Source organism: Delphinapterus leucas, chromosome 7 (assembly GCF_059928025.1).
Source record: "Delphinapterus leucas isolate spDelLeu-1000000601 "Yukka" chromosome 7, BTC_Dleu_Yukka2, whole genome shotgun sequence".
NCBI classification, from domain to species: Eukaryota; Metazoa; Chordata; class Mammalia; order Artiodactyla; family Monodontidae; genus Delphinapterus; species Delphinapterus leucas.
In genome coordinates this window covers 24,125,794-24,150,538 of record NC_143135.1, presented here as the reverse complement: position 1 = coordinate 24,150,538, position 24,745 = coordinate 24,125,794, and the positions used below count along the sequence as shown (strand labels likewise).

Here is a 24,745-nt window from a genome sequence, read left to right as displayed (position 1 = left end):
TCCACTGGCCCACTCGGGCAGGGGAACCTGCTGAGCTCCCAAGCCGCTTCCCCTCTATCCAAAGCCCCATCCAGGCCGCGTGGGTCCTTGGAGGCATCTGAGGGAGGCCGGAGAGATCAGGAGAGGCAGGCGGGAGGGGCCGTCCCAGGCCAGAGGAGCAGGAGAGGAGAGGAGGGCGTTTGCCCCGCCCACTTGAGCCCAGGAAGCCTGCTGAGCTCCCAGGTGAGGTCCCCTGCCCTCTGAGACCAGGGGTGGGGGGCACACCTGGGCCCCTTCTGTTCCTTAAGCCTAAGCCCCACACCCCACACCCCCACAGCCCTGTGGATTCTGAGCATTGGCCCCACTTACTGCCCAAACCTCACCCTTGCTTAGGCTCCGCCCCCCACAGCCAAGGACCGCCCCCCCCCGCCCTGTTTTGGTTTTTTTTCTTTTCCCTCCTCCTCTTTTTTACTATTGTGGTACTAATGTACCTTCCAGTTGTTGATTCATCTATATTTTTATTTTTATATTTTTCCTAACATATCTGTTAGTTTCCTAGTCTAATTTTATTTTTTATTTTGCTATTTATTTATTTTGCCTCCCCAGGTGGCTTGTGGGATCTTGGTTCACAAACACGGGGGCGGGCCGAAGCTCCTGCCATGGGAGCTCCGAGTCTGAATCACTGAACTAACAGAGAACCTTAGACCCCAGGGAATATTCACTGGAGTGAGGTTTCATGGAGTTCCTCATCTCAGCATCAAGACCCAGCTCTACCCAATAGCTTGCAAACTCCAGTGTTGGAAGCCTCAGGCCAAACAACCAGTAAGACAGGAACACAATCCCACTCATTAAAAAAAAAATGAGATGGCAAAAAAATATGTCGCAGATGAAGGAGCAAGGTGAAAACATACAAGACCAAAAAAATGAAGAGGAAGTAGGCAATCTACCTGAAAAAGAATTCAGAGTAATGAGAGTAAAGATGATCTAGAATCTCAGAAACAGAATGGAGGTGTGGATTGAGAAAATACAAGAAATATTTTAAAAAGATCTAGAAGAACTAAAGAACAAACAAACAGAGATGAACAACACAATAACTGAAATGAAAAATAGGCTAGAAGGAATCAATAACAGAATAACTGAGGCAAAAGAATGGATAAGTGAGCTGCAAGACAAAATGGTGGAAATAACTGCTGAGAGCCGAATAAAAAACAAAGAATGAAGAGAATTGAAGACAATCTCAGAGACCTCTGGGACAACATTAAACGCACCAACATTCAAATTATAGGGGTCGCAGAAGAAGAACAGAAAAAGAAAGGGTCTGAGAAAATATTTGAAGAAATTATAGTTGAAAACTTCCCTAACATGGGAAAGGAAATAGTCAATCAAGTCCAGGAAGCACAGAGAGTCCTGTACAGGATAAACCCTAGGAAAAACACACCAAGACACATATTAATCAAAGTAACAAAAATTAAATTCAAAGAAAAACTATTAAAAGCAGCAAGGGAAAAACAAAAAAATAACATACAAAGGAATCCCCATAAGGTTATCAGTGGAAACTCTGCAGGCCAGAAGGGAGTGGCAGGATATACTTAAAGTGATGAAAGGGAAAAACCTACAACCAAGATTACTCTACCCAGCAAGGATCTCATTCAGATTCGATGAAGAAGTCAAAAGGTTTTCAGACAAGCAAAAGCTAAAAGAATTCAGCACCACGAAACCAGCTTTACAACAAATGCTAAAGGAACGTCTCTAGGCAGGAAACACAAGAGAAGGAAAAGACCTACAATAACAAACTCAAAAACAATTAAGAAAATGGCAATAGGAACATACATATTGATAATAACCTTGAATGTAAATGGATTAAATGCCCCAATCAAAAGACACAGACTGGCTGAATGGATACAAAAACAAGACCAATATATATGCTGTCTATGAGAAACCAACTTCAGACCTAGGGACACATACAGACTGAAAGTGAGGGGATAGAAAAAGATATTCCATGCAAATGGAAATCCAAAGAAAGCTGGAGTAGCAATACTTGTATCAGATAAAATAGACTTTCAAATAAAGACTGTTGTTACAAGAGATAAAGAGGGACACTACATAATGATCAAAGGATCAATCCAAGAAGAAGATATAACAATTATAAATGTTTATGCACCCAACATAGGAGCACCTCAATACATAAGGCAAATGCTAATAGCCATGAAAGGAGAAATGGACAGTAACACAATAATACTAGGGAACTTTAACACCCCACTGACACCAATGGACAGATCATCCAAAATGAAAATAAATAAGGAAACACAAGCTTTAAATGACACAATGGACCAGATAGATCTAATTGATATTTATAGAACATTTCACCCAAAAGAGGCAGAATACACTTTCTTCTCAAGTGCACATGGAACATTCCCCAGGATAGATCAAATCTTGGGTCACACATCAAGCCTCAGAAAATTTAAGAAAATTGAAATCGTATCAATCATCTTTTCTGACCACAACACTGTGAAATTGGAAATCAGTTACAGGAAAAAAACTGTAAAAACACAAAAACATGGACACTAAACAGTGTGCTACTAAACAACCAAGAGATCACTGAAGAAATCAAAGAAGAAATTAAAAAATACATAGAAACAAATGACAACAAAAACATGATGATCCAAAACCTTTGGGATGCAGCAAAAGCAGTTCTAAGAGGGAAGTTTATAGCAATACAATCTCACCTCAAGAAACAAGAAAAATCTCAAATAAACAATCTAACCCTACACTTAAAACAACTAGAGAGGGCTTCCCTGGTGGCGCAGTGGTTGAGAATCTGCCTGCTAATGCAGGGGACATGGGTTTGAGCCCTGGTCTGGGAGGATCCCACATGCCGTGGAGCAACTAGGCAGTGAGCCACAACTACTGAGCCTGTGCGTCTGGAGCCTGTGCTCTGCAACAAGAGAGGCCGTGATAGTGAGAGGCCTGTGCACCACAATGAAGAGTGGCCCCCGCTTGCCACAACTAGAGAAAGCCCTTGCACAGAAATGAAGACCCAACACAGCAAAAATAAATAAAATAAATTAATAAACTCCTACCCCCAACATCTTCTTATAAAAAAAAAACCCAAAAAACAACTAGGGAAAGAAGAACAAAGAAAACTCAAAATCAGTAGAAGGAAAGAAATCATAAAGATCAGAGCAGAAATAAATGAAATAGAAAAGAAGAAAGCAATTGCAAATATCAATAAAACTAAAAGCTGGTTCTTTGAGAAGATAAACAAAATTGATAAACCCTTAGCCAGACTCATCAAGAAAAAAAGGGAGAGGATGCAAATCAATAAAATTAGAAATGTAAAAGGAGAAATTACAACTGACACTGCAGAAATACAAAGGATTATAAGAGACTACTACACACAACTATATGCCAATAAAATGGACAACCACGAAGAAATGGACAAATTCTTGGAAAAGTTCAATTTTCCAAGACGGAACCAGGAAGAATTAGAAAATATACACAGACCTATCACAAGTAATGAAATTGAAGCTGCAATTAAAAATCTTCCAAAAAACGTAAGTCCAGGACCAGATGGCTTCATAGGCGAATTGTATCAAACATTTAGAGAAGAGCTAACACCGATACTTCTCAAACTCTTCCAAAAAATTGCAGAGGGAGAAACACTCTCAAACTCATTCTACAAAGCCACCATCTCCCTGATACCAAAACCAGAAAAAGATATCACAAAAAAAGAAAATTATAGACCAATATCACTGATGAACACAGATGCAAAAATCCTCAACAAAATACTAGCAAACAGAATCCAACAGCATACTAAAAGGATCATATACCATGATCAAGTGGGATTTATCCCAGGGATGCAAGGATTCTTCAATATATGCAAATCAATCAATGTGATACACCACAATAACAAATTAAGGAATAAAAACCATATGATCATCTCAATAGAATCAGAAAAAGCTTTTGACAAAATTCAACACCCATTTATGATAAAAACCCTCCAGAAAATGGGCATAGAGAGAACCTACCTCAACATACTAAAGGCCATATATGACAAACCCATAGCAAGCATCATACTCAACGGTGAAAAACTGAAAGCACTTCCACTAAGATCAGGAACAAGGCAAGGATGTCCACTCCCGTCACTCTTACTCAACATAGTTCTGGAAGTCCTGGCCACAGCAATCAGAGAAGGAAAATAAATAAAAGGAATACAAATTGGAAAAGAAGAAGTAAAACTGTCACTGTTTGCCAATGACATGATACTATACATAGAAATCCTAAAGATGCCACCAGAAAACTACTAGAACTAATCAGTGGATTTGGCAAGGTTGCAGGATACAAAATTAATGCACAGAAATCTCTTGAATTCCTATACACTAATGAGGAAAACTCTGAAAGAGAAATTAAGGAAACACTCCCATTTACCACTGCAACAAAAAAAATAAAATACATAGGAATAAACCTGCCTAAGAAGGCGAAAAATTTGTACTCAGAAAACTATAAGACACTGAGGAAAGAAACCAAAAACGACATAAACTGTTGGAGAAATATACCATGTTCCTGGATTGGAAGAATTTATGTTGTGAAAATGACTATACTACCCAAAGCAATCTATAGATTCAATGCAATCCCTATCAAACTACCAATAGCTTTTTTCACAGAATTAGAACAAAAAATTTTACAATTCATATGGAAACACAAAAGACCCTGAATAGCCAAAGCAATCTTGAGAAAGAAAAACAGAGTTGGAGGAATCCAGCTCCCTGACTTAAACTATACCACAAAGCTACAGTAATCAAGACAGTATGGTACTGCCACAAAAACAGCAATATAGATCAATGGTACAGGATAGAATGCCCAGAGATAAACCTACGCACATATGGTCACCTAATTTACCACAAAGGAGGCAAGAGTACACAGTGCAGAAGAGACAGCCTCTTCAATAAGTGGTGCTGGGAAAACCTGACAGCTACATGTAAAAGAATGAAACTAGAACACTACCTAACACCATAAACAAAAATAAACTGCAAATGGATTAAAGACTTAAATGTAAGACGAGACACTATAAAACTTTTAAAGGAAAACATAGGAAAAACATTCTTTGACATAAACCACAGCAACAATACAATACAACAATACAATATACAATATACAATAGAGTAATGGAAAAAAAAACAAAATAAAAAAATGAGACAGTTAAACTTAAAAGCTTTTGCATCTCAAAGGAAACCACAAACAAGACAAAAAGACAACCCTCAGAATGGGAGAAAATATTTGCAAATGAAACAACAGATAAGGGATTAATCTCCAAAATATACAAACAGCTCATGGAGCTCAACATCAAAAAAACAAACAATCCAGTTAAAAAATGGGCAGAAGACCTAAATAGACATTTCAACAAGGAAGACATACAGATGGCCAAGAGGCACATGAAAATATGCTCAATATCACTAATTATTAAAGAAATGCAAATCAAAACAACAATGAGGTATCATGTCATGCCGGTCAGAATGGCCATTATCAAAAAATCTAGAAACAATAAATGCTGGAAAGGGTGTAGTGAAAATGGAACCCTCCTGTACTGTTGGTGGGAATGTAAATTGATACAACCACTAGAGAAAACAGTATGGAGGTTCCTTAAAAAACTAAAAATAGAACTACCATATGACCTAGCAATCCCACTACTGGGCATATACCCCGAGAAAGCCATAATTCAAAAAGAGACATGTACCACAATGTTCAATGCAGCACTATTTACAATAGCCAGAACATGGAACCAACCTAAATGTCCATTGACAGATGAATGGATAAGGAAGATGTGGCACATATATACAATGGAATATTACTCGGCCATAGAAAGAAACGAAAGTGAGTTATTTGTAATGAGGTGGATGGACCTAGAGTCTGTCATACAGAGTGAAGTAAGTCAGAAAGAGAAAAAGAAATACCGTATGCTAACACATATATATGGAATCTAAAAAAAAAAAAAAAGGTACTGATGAACCTAGTTGCAGGGCAGGAATAAAGAGGTAGACATAGAAAATGGACTTGAGGACATGGAGTGGGAGGACAAAGCTGGTATGAAGTGAGAGTAGCATCAACATATATACACTACCGAATGTAAAATAGATAGCTAGTGGGAAGCAGCACCATAGCACAGGGAGATCAGCTCGGTGCTTTGCGATGACCTAGAGGGATGGGATAGAGAGGATGGGAGGGAGGCTTAAGAGGGAGGGGATATGGGGACACGTGTATGCATATGGCTGATTTTTTCTGTTGTACAACAAAAACTAACACAGTATTGTGAAGCAACTATACTCCTATAAAGATCTATTAAAAAAATAGAAAAGAAAAGAAAATCACGCCCTTGTCAATGAAGCTTCAAGACAACTCTTGTTGCTCCTAATTCCAACCCACTACAGCCATTAAAGTCTCTCCTACATAGAAACTGCAGAGCTGCAACAGTCTTGATATATCAGATAATGGTTTAATAATTTTTCAGTTATGAATTATCACCGCAGAAAAGAAATATGGTCTTATAACTGCAAAAAAATGAACTCTAGGTACAAATGAAAGAGAGTTGCCATTTGGACATGAGGACACACCAATCCAGTGGCAACTCAACATGTTTACCAAGACTTTAAAGGTTATGATGATTATAAATATGAATATAAATGCCTGCACTGAAATGTCATTGCATTACTTGGTGATGGGGCTCAGGGCAGGCTACCCAAAACTGTCACTTTGGCATGTGGATGATTTCCAACTGAAGAGATCAAGGCTCAAGAGACTCAAGGAGAGATTTTTATCTCTTATCTCTTTTTATCTCTTAGATAAGAGGCTTGTACCAGAGAAAGAGCTATTAGCAGAGATAACCTTTTTCATCAGGAAGACCTATCTACGTGGCCCAGCACACATTTATCTACCAAACATTTGCTCTTCCCATCTTTCTATGAATTGCTTTCTTCCCCTTTCAAGTGCCAGGCCCCTACCCCCTTCTCCTTAGCTCAGGATGGCATATAAGCCTTAATTGCCAGACTGCTGGGGAGCCACATATTTGGGGGGGGTTCCTGTACTTGTGAAATTAAATTTGTTTTTCTCCTGTTAATCTGTTTTATGTCCATTTAATTATTAGGTCAGCCAAAGAACATAGAAGGAAGAAGGGAAAAGTTTTCCTCCCCTGCATTGGCTATACAAAATATGTTTCTATTAAATTTTAAATGTTATCTTAAAAATAAAAATACAATTAAAAAGTATTTATTTATTTTTGGCTGTGTTGGGTCTTTGTTGCTGCACGCGGGCTTTCCCTAGTTGCGGTGAGCAGGGGCTACTCTTCGTTGTAGTGTGCGGGCTTCTCATTGCGGTGGCTTCTCTTGTTGTGGAGCTCGGGCTCTAGGCGCGCAGGCTTCGTAGTTGTGGCTCGCGGGCTCTAGAGTGCAGGCTCGGTAGTTGTGGCGCACGGGCTTAGTTGCTCTGCGGCATGTGGGATCCTCCCGGACCAGGGCTCGAACCCGTGTCCCCTGCATTGGCGGCGAATTCTTAACCACTGTGCCACCAGGGAAGCCCAAAAATACAAAATTTAAAAGTTCTTGAAGAGGCTCTTCAGGCCTCTAAAAATAGGTTCACAGGCTCTCATGGTCTGTTTGAGAAACACTGAAATACTAGGGCATAGCTTTGCACTCACCTATCTATTAAATGCTCTCTTTTACTGTGGGCCCTTGGGCAAAATGACTTAACCTCTCTGAGGCAGTTTCTTAATTTTGAAATTGGGAACAACATCTATCCCATGGGGTTGTTGTGAGAATTAAACATAGCATTGTATATGCCACGCCTGGCACAATGATAGAGCAGCAATGCCAGGGTAGTGGAAAACACATAGGATTTATAATAAAGAGAATATAAATCAGATCAGGCTTTGTACTTCTGGTCATCTGACATTGGGAAAATGACAAATGCAAACTTTGTCTCCTTGTCCATGATTGAGGAATGTTATCAGTATCCTCCCCAACTGGATTGACAACCTGTAGAAGTAACTCCAGTGCTGTGCATATGGTAGATCCCTTTACTCTATACCTCTTTCCCATCTCCCCACTTCTCTCTCTTTCCTCCCTCCAGCCCCTCTACCCCTGCAAAATACACTTTCTGGGTGTTGCCTAAATTCCTTATAAGCATTCAATACTTTGTATTGATAGTGTTTTTCCTGGGTCTTCTTTTTTAAATGAATTGTTTGGGGTGATAACTAGAACATTAACTACTTGACAATTTTCTTAGGAACAGTTGTTAACTACTCTACATGGTACACTAAGGTAAAGGACATTGGACCCACTGGGTGCCTGAAAGAAGAAGAAAGAAACAGGGAACTTTATTCTGCCTTTCCACTCCTAAATATATTTCACAACTTTTCCTCAGTCTAGCATATTTTAAAAATCAATATTACATTAAAAAATCACTATTACATACTGACTTGTAAGTGACTTCATTAACTAGTTACCTCTGTATAGTTTGATTGTTTTAACACAATAAAGTACTCATGAATTACTTGCTTAATTAAAAATATATCTTAAAGAAAAAAAAATCACTATGACAAAGGTTATGCTAAATCCTTTTGGAAATCTGAAAAGCCAACTTAAAGGAATAGTACATGTTTATGAAAGGTAAGCTTTGATGGGACTTTACTGAAGCAGAGATTAATGCCATTATTTAATATTTATCATTTAAGTCCATCTATCAACCGAAGTTATATGTGACGTACTTCTCATGTGATCAGCTTTCTGTTGAACTTTGGTTTTAAAAGTAGAGAATGTTTCATGAAAAACAAATTTATGTCACAACTGTACTCTAGCAGTTGGCAAATATACAAGACAAACAACATATTGCTTTTGCAATATGGCCAGGAGTCAATGGCCATTGATTTCCTGTGTGTGTCTTCAGATATTTACTGGTATAAGGATTCTAAAATGTGAAACTAGGCTTTTTTGTGTGTGGGGAAGTGGGAAGGAAAGTAAACATCGCCAAAGAGGAAAAGTCTGGGAGTCCGCAGAGCTGGGTTCTAGTCCTGGTTTCTAACTAGTTTTGAACTACAGATGCATGGATATAATAATCTATGAGGACCTCAGTTATTTATTTTTTTTCCAGCTGTATTGAGGTATAATTGGCAAATAAAGATTGTATATACTTAGGGTGTAAACAGAGATGATTTAATATATGTGTATGTTGTGAAATGATGACCACAATCAAGTTAATTAACACATCCATCACCTCACATAGTTGCCATTTTTCGTGCATGATGAGAATACTTAAGATCTACTCTTTTAGCAAACTTCGAGTATATAATACAGTATTATTAACTATAGTCACCATGATGCACATTAGATCTCCAGAATTTAATCATCTTATAACTGAAAGTTTGTACCCTTTGGCCAACATCTCCTCATCTCCTCCACCCCTCAGCCCCTGGCAACCCCATTCAATGCTGTGGTTCTATGAGTTTGACCTTTTTAGATTCCACATGTCAGTGAGATCCTACAGTATTTGTCTTTCTGTGTCTGACTTGTTTCACTTAGCATAATGTCCTCCAGGTTCATCCATGTTGTTGGAAATGGCAGGATTTCCCTTTGTGTGTGTGTGTGTGTGTTTACATAGAGCTGGTAATATTCCACTGTGTGTGTGTGTGTGTGTGTGTGTGTGTGTGTATATATATATATACACCACATTTTCTTTATCTACTCATCTGTCAACAGATATCTAGGTTATTTCCATATCTTGGCTATTGTAAATAATGCTACAATGAACATGGGGTTGCAGACATCTCTTGGAGATACTAATTTCATTTCCTTTGGATATATACCTAGAAGTGGGATTGCTGGATAATATGAGAGTTCTCTTTTTAAATTTTTGAGGAACCTCCATACTGCTTTCCATAATGGCTATACCAATTTACATTCCCACCAATAGTGTACAGGGGTTCCCTTTTCTCCAGATCCTCTCCAACACTTATTATTGCTTCTCTTTTTGATAATAGCCATCCTAAAAGGTATAAAGTGATACCTCATTGTGGTTTTGATGTTCACATCCCTGATGATTAGTGATGTGGAACAGCTCTTTCTATACCTGTTGGCTATTTGTAGGTCTTCTTTGGAAAATATGTCTATTTGGGTCTTTGCCCAGTTTTTAATTGGCTTATTTGCTTTTGTTTGTTTGTTTTTGTTGTTTGTTTGTTTGCTATTGAGTGGTAGGCATTCCTTATGCATTTTAGATTTTAACCCCTTATTTCTAAATTGCTAATTTGTAGGGGTTGGTTGGTTCCTTCCAGCTTAGTCGATTGTCCTTCGGGAACAGTTGATTGACTAATTCCTGAACCTGTGATCTTGTTAGCTTGAGAAAGACTAGATGATAGGGTCCAAAGGGCAGGGATCATACCAATTTATGAACTGTTGAACCCTAGAGGCTGCCCAGGTTGATACCAAATAAAAACCTTTTGAATGTTGAACAACTGAGGGCTTACTAGCTGGCTGCATTCAATTTTCAATTCAGAGCTAGCTCTACTTACAGCTCTTAAGCTATAAGTCTAAAAGTTAATAATTAGTGCACATTTGGGGGAACCACAAAGGGAACTAAATTCTGCAATGACAGCTCCCATTGATGTAAGGCATGAGGATTCCAATACTCCAGCCTACCATCTACAGGTTAGATCATTTTGTGATTTATACTGAAAGCTCCATACGTTAAACAAAGGTCTTTTCTCAATGGAACAGATGTCTATTGTATTAATGTTGTCCCACTTAAAAATAACTGGCTTCTCCAGTGGATCCTGACGCTTTTTCTTCCCCCTTCCCCCTGGCACCTACCACCATCACCACTCCCATGCCAGTGGCAGTTTTCTGTGGGTTCAGATAGAAGATCAAGCCCCAGGAAAAATTAATGAAAGGCAGGGATTGTGTTGTTGGTGCACACTACTCTCAAACTGGCAAAGTGCAGCCTCAGCTCCACCCCCAGGGAGCCAGTTTAACTGTGTGTTCTATAATAAGACCGCCCAATGGGCTGGTCATGTTCCAGAAAGGGTGGGGAGAGTTACAAAAGCCATCCCTGCCCTTAGTTCAGGTCAGCCAGTAAGCAGCAGAGGGATTGTTTTTTCTAAATTCAGTTCTCAAAAATATGAGGACTTCGGCCCTCAGTATTTAATAATATTTTTTTGTTCACAATTTTCTGTTTTAGAGCTCAAAATATTCACGTCAAGTATCTTCGAGGTTTGCGATTCTTTCATTTCCTAGCCAATGGAAAGTTGGAAACCACTGCAATTTTCCAAGGAAGATTGCCTCATCATAATCACCTTCTATCTTAGATGATGTTTGGCAATGTTGAGATTGAGAGTTCCAATATGCATATTAATTTCTCAATAAATAAGTCATAGTTAGATATATTGTCATTTTTTTCCTTCTTTATTTTTCTGATATGTGCCTTCAGAAGTGAGGTTCAACACCATGGAACTTGGCTTCTATTAACATTCACGTGGACCATACTGACATCTCATTAGCTAACTTCCAAAGTGACTCGAAGACAGCTATTATTTCTTTTCATAAACAAATTACAAATTAAAGAATTTTAATATTAGTAATATTCTTAGTTCTTCTGTTTGGATGCTTCAATAATTTCTAACATTAACAAAAGAAAGCTCTTGGGAGTCCTCAATAATTTTTAAGAGTGTAAATGGGTTCTAAGGTCAAAAGTTTGAGAACTACTGCCCTGTACCATGCTGGTTGGACAAGTATTGTCCAACACAGTGCTGTAATATCTACAGAATGTGTCCTTTAAAATGCATCACGTTGAAGTAAGCCAGACAGAGAAAGACAAATATATGATATCGCTAACATGTGGAATCTAAAAAAAAATGATACCAATGAATTTATTTACAGATGAGAAGTAGCCTCACAGACATAGAAAACAAACTTATGGTTACCAAAGGGGAAAGGGGGGGGAGTGATAAATTAGGAGTTTGGGATTAACATATATACACTGCTGTATAAAAAATAGATAACCAACAAGGACCTATTATACAGCACATGGAACAATACTCAATATTTTGTAATAACATATATATATATAACTGAATCACTTTGCCATACACCTGAAACTAATACAGCATTGTAAATCAACTGTACTTCAATAAAAAATAAATAAATAAGATGCATCACATTATTTTGCTTTTTATGATTTGTATCAGTCAGAATTCCTGCAAAAAATAGCACACTCTGAAGGGAAAATTGTGGAAATTTTCATGAAGGGACTGTACAAAAAGGGTGAAGCACCTGTGACTGTCAGGTAGGCTGTGCAATTCTTGGGTCTGAAGAGGCAAAGAAAAAGAGTGGTTTCTGGAACCAATTATACCTGTAGCTGTAGGAAATGGCTGCTTCCAAGAAATCAAGGAATCTTGGCAGGGTAGGCCGGCAGTGAGCTTGGTAGGAATGGATCCCGATCTTGTGGGATTCAAAGCTTATATAATTTGCACTGCTTCTTTAAGGAAAAGAACATATACTTAGGCACAAAAATCAACCTTTATTTACAATGGTAAAAGAAATCACAACTTACAAACTTGAATAATCTGATAAGTACCATACACATCACAGAATCCCCCCAAAATAGCATAATATTTCATTAACAGTCTGACACATCTCTAAAATTTTTTTTTTTTTTTTTGCGGTACGCGGGCCTCTCACTGTTGGGGCCCCTCCCGTTGCGGAGCACAGGCTCCGGACGCGCAGGCTCAGCGGCCATGGCTCACGGGCCTAGCCGCCTCGCGGCATGTGCGATCTTCCCGGACCGGGGCACGAACCCGTGTCCCCTGCATCGGCAGGCGGACTCCCAACCACTGCGCCACCAGGGAAGCCCCATCATTTTTTTAATGTCAAACCAGCAAGAAATTAATAGGAACCTAAGCAAGTGTGATTAGGGAAGACCATTTCTGGCCAAGGGAAGAGCATGAGCAGTGCAAGGTTCAACAAAGTCAAGAATCTTAGCTTAGTGGAGTGTGGAGTACAGATAGGGCAGTGGTGGGGGATAAAGACCAAGTGACAAGACAACAAAGTGTGCTGGAGGTGAGAAAAGTGTCAAACGTTGGCAAGAGGCTGAGGATGGGCTACTGTGCCTTTAGATAGAGGAATCAAAGGCTCAGTGAGGCTCACCAGACAGAGAAAAGGCCACACAGATACTTGGTATCAGAGTCAGACATAACTCTGCCACTCTCTAGCCTGTGAAACTTTATGAATAATAACTAACTATACATGGAAGAGACTGCAAGTCACTTAATTGTATTCCACTAAACCCAACTAAATGAATCTCCAGCTCAATGTCTCCTTAACAGAATGCCAAAAATAACTAGTCACTCCAATGACACCTGATAAGAGAGGTAGTGTGATGGAGGGGAATTCAGAATCAAAAGAGACTGAGGTCATATTCAATCATGGTTAAATATCTCGCTCTAATTTTATGAAAACACATTGCACGTAAGCACGTTGTGAGGACACCTCTCAGAAGTTTGGAAGGAACGTGTGTAGGTGAGGAACTCTAAAATTTAAGCTTCATTAACTTCGTGGTAAATCCGACTTTGGAGCTGATGTAATGAATACTTTGGCCCCTCTCTCCTCCTAAGTTCCCATCTTGTGCCGGCCCACCATTGGCTGAACTCAACAAGAAGGCAGGGTATCATGGGGAAAAGTGGATGATAAAAATCAAGATTCCTGGAGTACAGATGAGGATTGAGAAGGGTGGAGAGTGGATCTGGAGGGGCAAACAAAAAAATGCCTACTTTTCAAGAGAAGCAGATAAGTTAAGCGATGATCTGGAGAGGGAATTGCATTTGATTCAACTCATGGTGAAAACTGGAAAGAATCAAAAGTCCTACCGCTGAGCAGCTGAGGCCCAGGAAACAAAGGGCCTTTAAAATAAGGAGACATATGCATCAGTGGGTACAGGAGATGAGATTTACACAAAACCACCGGAGAAATCATGTACATTATTGAATACTTGGAAGTTGTCTACGGGCCCTGTGTTTTTATTTCTTACTTTAGGGTTTTCTAATAGGTCTGGTAATCGTAATGTGACTTGGCAAAAAGTCTTGGTAGCCCTCCCTAGCTCCTTTCACTTAATTTAAACTTGAAAGACTTATTCTCATGCAAATAATGTTATAAACAGTGGTTAGATTTCCAGTTCTATTCACAAAAATCCTTTTTCATACAAATGTGACTGAACTAGAGTCCTAACAGTATGCTAACATTTCAAAGACAAGCTCAAGCATAAAAAGTGATATGAATCCACAAGTAAAAGAGTGACAGCTTGTCTGGAATAAGGCAATCCCTGACCACACGAGGATGGAAACAACTGAGGGAAGGGAAGATCTGAAGAATAAGTGTGATGCCCTATGAGTGGGAGGTTCACAGAGTGGAAGAAAAATCTATGATGTGGCCTCAGGATGAGAAGTTGTAGGAGTACAGATCTCTGTTGAGGTCTAGGAGTCCCATTTTTTCCCCTAGCTTTATTATGCCAAGGCAATTGTCTCTAACTTTGTAGACAATCTCTCTAGCTGGGGACAAGCAAGTCCGCCTTTCACACTTCATCTAATTAAGCATCTTGACATGAGTAAAACACCAACTGAAGATATTTTCATAGAATAAGTCATAGAACTTGTTTGCATCTTTGAACTCTTGAGCAACTTTCTTCCGGAATATCACAAAATATATTCTGCTATTTCACTTATTAAAATGCACTGCTCGAACACCTCAAAAATCAGCCCCATTAACTTACTGAAGAGATTTTCTAAACTCTATGCCAGCATTTCTACTAATAAATAGTGGGTTTGAGCATCTTAGTTAACTTAGTTAATTATTCTACATCAGGAGCAAGCCAACCTCTTGATTCTTGTTTATACTGTCATGGTGGGGAGACTTCATTGATCTTTAATGTCTTTTTGTTGTGAAGATTAAGTGATAGAGTCTGGCAACCATCAGCAATGTCTAGCACATAGTAGACACTCAAAAATGGGGAGCTTCTGAACCAAAAAGGGAGTCTAAAAGGTTGAATGTTCTTCCTATGTATTTTAGACTATTAAGATCATTTAGAACTTGCCAATATTTTGCTTTTCTGTGTTTTTTAAAAAGGCATGTCTTTCTGTGCATAATCTGTAGCAAAGAAGAAATAATGCAACATTTGAGAGTGTGGCCACTGGTCATACTTAAATGCAGAATCAGTGTATGCATTTATTCCAAATTCCATCAATCCTTCAGTTGTAAACAATATTAACATTAGAACATGACAAAACTTCATTTTGCACAGATGAACTCAACCCAGAATTTCTTTTTCTTTTTTTTTAAGAGCTGAGAGCATATTTACAGAGTTCAAAGCCGCACCCAGCAGGACCTAAGCTTTCCCTCAACAAAACTGGCAGTCCACCAACCGCTGCCTCCCAGGGCAACCTGAAGGATGCTGATAAACCGAGGAGAGAGTCACGTCCTGGTACTCGGGGCCCCGGCCCTAGGTCCCTTAATCCCGCGGTTAGGGAGTCTGAGCCGCGGGTCTCCCCACCTTTACCCACCCTCCCCAACCTCTCCCCAACCTCTCCCCTCCGAGTTCCAGCCCCGCCCCTATTTGGTTTCCAATCCCATCCCGCCTGGCGCTCGAGCGGCCAATCAGGAGGCGGTCCCGCCAAGGGGGGCGGGACAAGGGCCGGAGCTGAGGGGCGGAGTCTGAAGTAGCCAATTTTAGCCGCGGGGCTGGAGACGCGAGAGTAGAGGTATCCTGCAGCGTTCTGCATCGCCAGACGTAATGGCGGACAGCCGGGATCCAGCTAGCGACCAGATGAAGCTCTGGAAGGAGCAGCGAGCCGTGCAGGTACACCCTGCGCTCACTGAGACGGCCCAACGGTCCGCGCAGAAAGCTAGGTGTCCGCGAGTAACCGCCCCTGTTTCTCCAGCGCGGCGGTTCGGTAGGGCTGTACCAAGATAACGGGCGGGGTGTGTGTGTGTGTGGTGTGTGGTGTGTGTGTGTGTGTGTGGTGTGTGTGGTGTGTGTGTGCAGGATTTGTCGTGGGCCGCAGGTCGCGGGTGGTTGGCTTATAATTTTGCGCTTTTGCCAGCTGGGACAGAGGTCGCAACTTGAGGCAGGAGTGAAGGCTCACGTGGAAAGAGGCAGAGAGCTGCAGCTGCAGGAAAGGAAGTGAGGGGGGAAGTCGGAACAGGCTCTAGCTTTGCCCTTGCTCAGTGACTACCAGCTTTCATATTTGTGGGGTACCAGGGGGACAGGAACCGTGTTTTATCATGTCGACGTCCGCAGCACCGTACACACAGCATTAAACAACTACATAAAAAGATTTTTACACCCATGATTTCTTTTGCACTTAAAAACATCAAGTCTAGCATTTTAGAGCTAGAAGTGACCTTAGTGATTAATTAATGCACTTATTTACACATATGCTTTGAGTGCCAGCATGTGCTAAGAACAGTGCTGGGTGAGTGGTACAAATTCCAATGAGGCCAGAATTGCACCACACAGAAGCTCCAAGTCCAGTCTGGGAGACAAGACAGATAAACAAATGATTACCATCCAACGTGGTGAAGGTGCTAATATAGGTTAATTGCAGAGTGTACAGGGAGTGACCAACTGGGCTGGCAGGCTTCTCAAAGCAGGTGACATCTGAACAAGCGCTTTAAAGATGAGTAGGATTTCAGCCCAGTGCTGGTGGGCCAGGCATTCCTGGCCTGTACCCTGGGGTGCAGAGCCTTGAAGGGCATCTCTGAGAAGGTTGGATGGGATGAGAGCATTTATTATTTTTTTTTAATAGATCTTTATTGGAGTATAATTGCTTCACAATACTGTGTTAGTTAGTCTTCTTTTGTCAAATTGGCCCAGAGAGTCTGAGGGACTTGCCCAGTTCCCATGGTGGCTGGTTAATGGCAGAGAGAGGACTAGAGTCATGTCTAGCGCTCTTTCTTAAAACCAGGTTAGTGTTAATGAACTAGTATTAATGCTGAGTTCCCATGGATTGCCTTATAGTTCCCTGTTTGTGGGAAGGCTGCCATTCTCTTCTAAGAGCCTGGAAAATTTATCATTTTGCTCCTTATATGCTACTAGGGTATTTAGTTTTTCATGAGTTCTTAGTCAAAGTGACCCAGAGAGACTTAGCATCTTATCAATCAAGGACAGGCAGCTAGTTAGTGGCAGGGTCAAGGTTAGAACCCAGCTTCTTGGGGCCAGGACTCTCTCCATACCCAGTGGCTGCTGCATCCTGGTTCACATGGAGGTTTTCATGAATACTTGGTGAACTGAAAAAAACATGGACAATGTAGTGAGTTTTTCATAAAACAAAATTTATTCTCTTTAAAGGACTCCCCTGAGACTAGCTTGCCTCTTCACTGTTTGGGAGAATCATTAACTGTTTTTAAGTCATTATGACCTCCCTGGTGATTTACCCCACCTGGTCACCCATGTGAGAAACAGCTGGCTCGCAAAGCACATCTATAATTTGGGCACTTCTAGTTGAAATACTGCTGTCTCCTCTGCCCATGCATCTCAGTGCACTGTTTACGTTGTCCTGATTGGCCGTCACATTGATGTCTTGTTGTTTCTTACTTGAGCTGCTCTGAGTGAAAACTGCTTATTTCTTTGAGGTGACTCCCCCCACCAAACGGAATTTTGCATATGTCACATGGCCTTTGTAATTTTTCAGTGCTTTCTTTTGAAAATTTTCAAACATTCAGAAAAGTGGGAAGAATTGTGTAGTGTATGCCCATATATCCACCACATATTTTTTGCTGTGTACTTTTTTTATTACATGTTATTCCATCTGCCTGTCCCTTCATACATCTTTTAACCTGTTTTTTGGAGGTGCATTTCAGAGTAAGTTGTAGACATCAGCAGACTTGACCCCTAAATAGTAAGTATGCAAATTAACAGAATTCAATGCTTATTTATGTTTTTAAGGCAAAATTTATATACAAGGAAATATACAAATATTAAGCGCACCATTCTCTGCTTTTTGATAAATGTAAACACCTGTGCATCCGGTTCCTTTATTAAGGTACAGAAGATTCTCATTACCCTGGAATGTTCCCTCATGCTGTTTCCAGTCTTTTCCTGCAACCCCTGCAGTCTTGCCTCAGGCAACCATGTTGATTTTCTTTTTTAACCATCGATTTATGTACTTTTTGTGTAATGCTGCTTTCATTCAGCAAATATGTTTTAAGATTTAAAAAAATGTTTTAGAATTCATTCACGTCATTGCACGTATCCATGGTTCTTTTATTGCTGAGTAGTATTCCATTGTATGGTTAGACCACCGCATGTTTATCCGGTTGCTGGGCACCTGGGCTATTCCCAGTGTGGCTGTTATGAATAAAGGTTCTATAAAGAATCTTATGTAAATCTTTTTGTACACATATGCTTTTATTTCTTTTAAAACATACCTATGAGTAGAATTGCTGGGTAAGTGAATAAGGTAATTGAATGTCTTGTGAGAAACTCGTAAGCCTTTTTCCAATGCAGTTGTACCATTTTACAGTTCCATCAACTGAGTTTGAGAGTTCCAGTTGCTCCACATCCTGCCATCTTTTGGTATTGTCATTCTTTTAATTTAAGCCATTCTGGTGGGTAGGAAGTGGTATTTGTATTGCTCTGATGACCAGTGATGCTGAGCATCTTTTCATATGCTTATTTGACCATTGGTATATATTTCTTTGATGTATCTGTTCAAATCTTTTGTCCTTTAAAACATTGGATTGTTTGTCTTGTTATCCTTAATTCATAGCCCATATTTTAAGTACAGTCATGTATGGGCCAGGTGCTGTAATAATATTATACATCCCAAAGTGTATAATGGCATAAACATATTAGAAGTTTATTTCTCTCTTACATGATTAGCCAAAGTGGTTTGAGGTTGAAGAAGAGGGTAGTGAGTACTCTGCAGCCCACAGTTATCGAGGGCTGCAGGCTGAAGGAGGACTCCCCGTTGTCAACACATGGTTTCTTAATGTTGCCCTCGACGTCACTGTCTAGTCACAGAAGGTTAAGAGCATGGAGGAGAGTATGAGGGAGGTTTAGAGGCCAGGCTGGAAGTGGTGTAGGTCACTTCTACTCACATTCCATTGTCTAGCACCCTGTCACATGGCCACACCTACTGTGAGGGAGGCTGGGAAACATAGTCTACCTCTGTGCCTAGGTAGCCAACCCTACTACATTGTATCCAAACATACGTTCCATGTGGTGACAATCTCTCTAGCCATTTTCTTGTGATGTGGTGATGGGCAAACAGACATAATCTCTTTTAAAAGGGTATTTTACTTTCTGGCTTTAAAATATTCTTTCTGTTAGAAAATTATGACAGTAAAGGGTGGTATTTTAAAAAAAATCTCCACTTGCTTGGCAAATTTTTTTTTTTATAAGTGGGCAGCTCTGTGTCAGTAGCCTGCCTCCCACCCCCCAATTTGTTTTTATTTTTTCTGGATTGTGAGAGCTTTAAGTTATGGAACAACTGTTGGAGGGCACCCTGCTGTCTCCGTCCTCAAGAACTAGATGCCGAATGTCAAGCTGGGTGTCTCCTTCTTTAAGACCCGTGTCAGCCAGAATGAAAGCAATTTTTTGGGCGTCTCTCCTTGTGGGAATATTTTGTTGCTGACAACTGAATTGGGACCTTTGTTAACTTTAATAAGCGAGCAATGAATGAATCAAATATGTTCGTACTAGGGGCTTCCCTGGTGGCGCAGTGGTTGGGAGTCCGCCTGCCGATGCAGGGGGCGCGGGTTCGTGCCCCGGTCCGGGAGGATCCCACATGCCGCGGAGCGGCTGGGCCCGTGGGCCATGGCCGCTGGGCCTGCGCGTCTGGAGCCTGTGCTCCGCAATGGGAGAGACCACAACAGTGAGAGGCCTGCATACCGCAAAAAAAAAAAAAAAAAAAAAAAAATATGTTCGTAGGTATGACTTGGATCTTCTTAAAAACTTTATTTTTCTTTCTGTCAAAATACATTGAAGGGAAGGAGGTGGTTCTCCATGTATTTCCAGTCACTCTGAATGGAACTTAGATGGAAACTTTGTCGTTCATTGCTTAGAATGCCATTGTCTCTTCCTTTGGGATACTTAGGGTACTTGGTAGCCTCTGATCCCTTAAAAACTGGAGAATTTGAGCATTTCAAGGGAACCTTTTTTTTTTTAACAGTTCCCTTATTAGTTGGGAGAGAGGTTGGGTCTTATCCCATCCATTCCTGTCAATGAGTCATAAGACAGAGCCTTTGAGGGTTTATGTATTTTTTAGGGTAACGTGATAATAACTGCATTGATTTTACACTGCTAACATTCAGGCTGGAGAAGGGGTGACTCAGTAACTTCTTGTGCACACGTGCTTTCATTTCTGGTGGCAACTACCTAGGAGTGGGACATAGTATGGCAGAAAGAGAGAGAGACAGATGGACATTAGGAGAAGTTGAATTAAAATTTCTAAGCTTTTACTTCTTTTAGCCAACATCTAGACCACTCTGTATTTTTTTCCTGGTAAGAAAAGAGAGGCTGATTGCGAAACATAAAACAAGCAAATATTTATTTTTGTTTATTTTCTCACTTTGGTTCTTTATTTTCTTTCTGGTACTGTGACTACTGTAGTTTCTACTACAAAGAGTAGTGAAATCTTTTATATTTGTGGATCAGTTGTCCTTCATTTTTTGAGCCTTTCTCTCCTCTTATTCCCTACTTTTTTGAAAAATTGAAGGACCAGAGCAATTCCCAGTGCTATCAGATTTATTTAGTAAAGTCAGTTTCAAGGCAGAGAAAACCCCTTTTGCAGTAGTTATTCTGTGTATTTTCAAGGTTTTTTTCTTGGTGGGATTATTCTAATTGTTTGCTTATTATTATTATTATTTTGCGGTACGTGGGCCTCTCACTGTTGTGGCCTCTCCCATTATGGAGCACAGGCTCTGGACGCGCAGGCTTAGCGGCCATGGCTCACGGGCCCAGCTGCTCCGCGGCATGTGGGATCTTCCCGGACTGGGGCACGAGCCCGTGTCCCCTGCATTGGCAGGCGGACTCTCAACCACTGCGCCACCAGGGAAGCCCTGTTTGCTTATTATTGAAAACCAGTAGCAGTGTATTTTAACCATATCTTGCTGGAAACGTGGACAACTTACCAAGAAGAGAGTAGAAAAATATTAGCAACTACTGTGACATGTTTCCTCTTAGAAAAAATAATACAAAAGAGCCTTGCTGTAAAAACAAACATTTCCCATTTGAGTGAGAGAGGAGGTGTGTTCAGTCAGTCTGAGCTCAGCCATCCAACCATGTGACCTTGAAGTCTGACATTTATTTATCTTCCTTGTAGAAGGCAACTTTTTAGTTTTTTCTGGAATTAAAACTATCCACTAGAATCTAAGAAAATGATACAAATGAACTTATTTACAAAACAGAAATAGACTCACAGACATAGAAAGAAAATTTATGGTTAACAAAGGGGAAAGTGGGCCGGTGGGGGGGGAGAGGGATAAATTAGGAGTTTGGGATTAAGATATACATACTACTATAAATAAAAGAGATAACCCACAAGGACCTACTGTATACTGTATAGCATAGGGAGCTATACTCAATATCTTGTAATAACCTATAGTGGAAAGGAACCTAATATATATATATATATATATATATATATATATGAATCACTTTGCTGTATACCTGAAACGAACACAATATTATAAATCAACTATATTTCAATAAAAATTTTTTACAAAAGCACAGTGAATGGAGTCCATCCAGACCTACTTTAAAAAAAAGTGATTACTGATAACATTGGATTAATATCTACCGATAAAATAAAAGAAGAAAATAAACTACCCACTAGGGACTTCCCTGGTGGTGCAGTGTTAAGAATCTGCCTGCCAGTGCAGGGAATACAGGTTCAAGCCCTGGTCCGGGAAGATCCCACATGTCACGGAACAACTAAACCCATGTGCCACAGCTACTGAGCCTGCACTCCAGAGCCCGCAAGCCACAACTACTGAAGCCCGCACGCCTAGAGCCTGTGCTCCACAACAAGAGAAGCCACCACAATGAGAAGCCCGCGCACTGCAACGAAGAGTAGCCCCCGCTTGCCACAACTAGAGAAAGCCCGTGCGCAGCAAGGAAGACCCAAGGAACCATAAATAAATAAATAAATTAATTAATTAAACAAGAAAAAACACTACCCACTAGTTTCCTTCCCTGGAATCCTTGGAATAATTTTTTATTTTCTTCAGGCATTTGCTCCTCTTGCCCCCATGCAGTTCAAGGACAGGCAGGTCTTTGCTTGCCTGTGAGATCTTTTTTATTTTATTTAATTTTATTTATTTTTTTATAGAGCAGGTTCTTATTAGTTATCTATTTTATACATATTAGTGTATATATGTCAATCCCAATCTCCCAATTCATCCCACCACACCCCCTCCACTTTCCCCCCTTGGTGTCCATACGTTCTCTACATCTGTGTCTCTGTTTCTGCCTTGCAAACTGGTTCATCTGTACCATTATTCCAGATTCCACATATATGTGTTGATGTACGATATTTGTTTTTCTCTTTCTGACTTACTTCACTCTGTATGACGGTCTCTAGGTCCATCCACGTCTCTACAAATGACCCAGTTTCATTCCTTTCTATGGCTGAGGAATATTCCACTGTATATATGTACCACATCTTCTTTATCCATTTGTCTGTCGATGGGCATTTAGGTTGCTTCCATGACCTGGCTATTGTAAATAGTGCTGCAATGAACATTGGGGTGCATGTGTCTTTTTGAATTATGGTTTTCTCTGGATAGATGCTCAGTAGTGGGATTGCTGGGTCATATGGTAGTTCTATTTTTAGTTTTTTAAGGAACCTCCATACTGTTTTCCATAGTGGCTGTATCAATTTACATTCCCACCAACAGTGCAAGAGGGTTCCCTTTTTCCCACACCCTCTCTAGCATTTGTTGTTTGTAGATTTTCTGATGATGCCCATTCTAACTGGTGTGAGGTGATACCTCATTGTAGTTCTGATTTGCATTTCTCTAATAATTAGTGATGTTGAGCAGCTTTTCATGTGCTTCTTGGCCATCTGTGTGTCTTCTTTGGAGAAATGTCTATTTAGATCTTCTGCCCATTTTTTGATTGGGTTGTTTTTTTAATATTGAGCTTCATGAGCTGTTTATATATTTTGGAGATTAATCCTTTGCCCGTTCATTCTTTTGCAAATATTTTCTCCCATTCTGTGGGTTGTCTTTTCACCTTGTTTATGGTTTCCTTTGTTGTGCAAAAGCTTTTAAGTTTCATTAGGTCCTATTTGTTTATTTTTGTTCTTATTTCCATTACTCTAGGAGGCAAGTCAAAAAAGATCTTGCTGTGATTTATGTCAAAGAGTGTTCTTCCTGTGTTTTCCTCTAAGAGTTTTATAGTGTCTGGTCTTACATTTAGGACTTTAATCCGTTTTGAGTTTTTTTTGTGTGTATGGTATTAGGGAGTGTTCTAATTTCATTCTTTTACGTGCAGCTGTCCGGTTTTCCCAGCGCCACTTACGCCTGTGAGATCCTATTGTTCCTTGAGCAGTGAGTGTATTGTTGTCAGCCTAAGGCCGTATCCCATACCAGTTAGCACACTGCTGAGATGGCCTGTTGTCACTTCAGTGATACTTTAGTATACTTTGTTTAGTACCAACAGGACCCATTTGGTTCTTGATGAAAAACACAGTTTGATCTTTTCTTACATTTATTGGATTTCACTTTTTCCATTATGTATTACTTAGTATTTTACTGAATGGCAGTTCTCCAGGCAGATGGTATAGAATAACTTAGGCAATTAGTAAAGTAGAATGAAAACTCCTTCTCGCCTCTTGAGCTTAGAATGACCAACTGTTCTTGACTTATACTGAGACCCTTAGTGGCTTAACCATGATGAAGTCAACTTACAAAATGAAGTATATCCCAGTGATGAAGTGTCCACTTAGAGCCCAGAAAGCGTAGTTTTCAGTCTTTCAGGCAGTCAGAAAAATTTCCTAGTGTTGTCAGTTCACTGATTGTGTGCTAGAAAACCCCCTCAGCGTGATGTGGTGTTGAGGTGAGTCACTGTCTGATGCTGAAAATGAAAAGCACATCAGACTTAATCCAGAGTTGAGGAGTAAGTGGCCTACATGGAAGTTAGCATTTTCCACTTTTTCTAGTGACGGTAAGCCCTGTCTGAGCAGGAGCCAGCGTTCATCACCTGGTCTGTTGCATGTTTTGAGTGCAGTGCTGAGTTTGCCTGCTCAGAGCTACCACTCATGTATGATGCGGCCCCCTATTTCTCTCCCTTGCTTCAACTTCTCCCTCATTTCTTTTCTTAGGCATTTCTCTTTGATTCTTCGTGGAAAAACAAACAAACAAACCCAAAACTTTATATTGTGGAAAATTTCAAACCAGAACTGAATAGGGAGGATAGTTTAGCAAACCTCCAAGTGCCTTGTCTCTCAGCTTCAATAATGAATTTCAATCCCACCAACTCCCCCCCACCCCATTTTTGAAGCAAATAGCAGGCACTGTATCATTTTATCTGTGAATATTTTAGGATATATCTCCAAAAGATAAGACTTTTTAAAAATAATACTGTGGTCACATCTACAAAATGAACAGTAATACCTCACATCCTCACATTTCCAAGTAGCCTGATCAGTTTCCCAGATTGTCTCTGTGCAGAAAAGAGTTTCCATGCAGGCCTGAGACTGCTGCCCTTAGAAAGACCTCTTGGCAAGGTTAGCCCT

General features: G+C 40.2%; 1 protein-coding gene across 1 annotated transcript in view; it reads left to right on the top strand.

The window, feature by feature from the left end:
• The first annotated feature begins 15,732 nt into the window (after nt 1-15,732).
• The window catches only part of CAT (catalase), a 47,332-nt gene continuing 38,319 nt past the window's right edge, over nt 15,733-24,745 (top strand). The window contains exon 1 of the mRNA XM_022583656.2: nt 15,733-15,861. Within this exon, the coding sequence (XP_022439364.1) occupies nt 15,796-15,861 (66 nt within the window). The 5' untranslated portion in view covers nt 15,733-15,795. The remainder of the gene's footprint in view (nt 15,862-24,745) is intronic.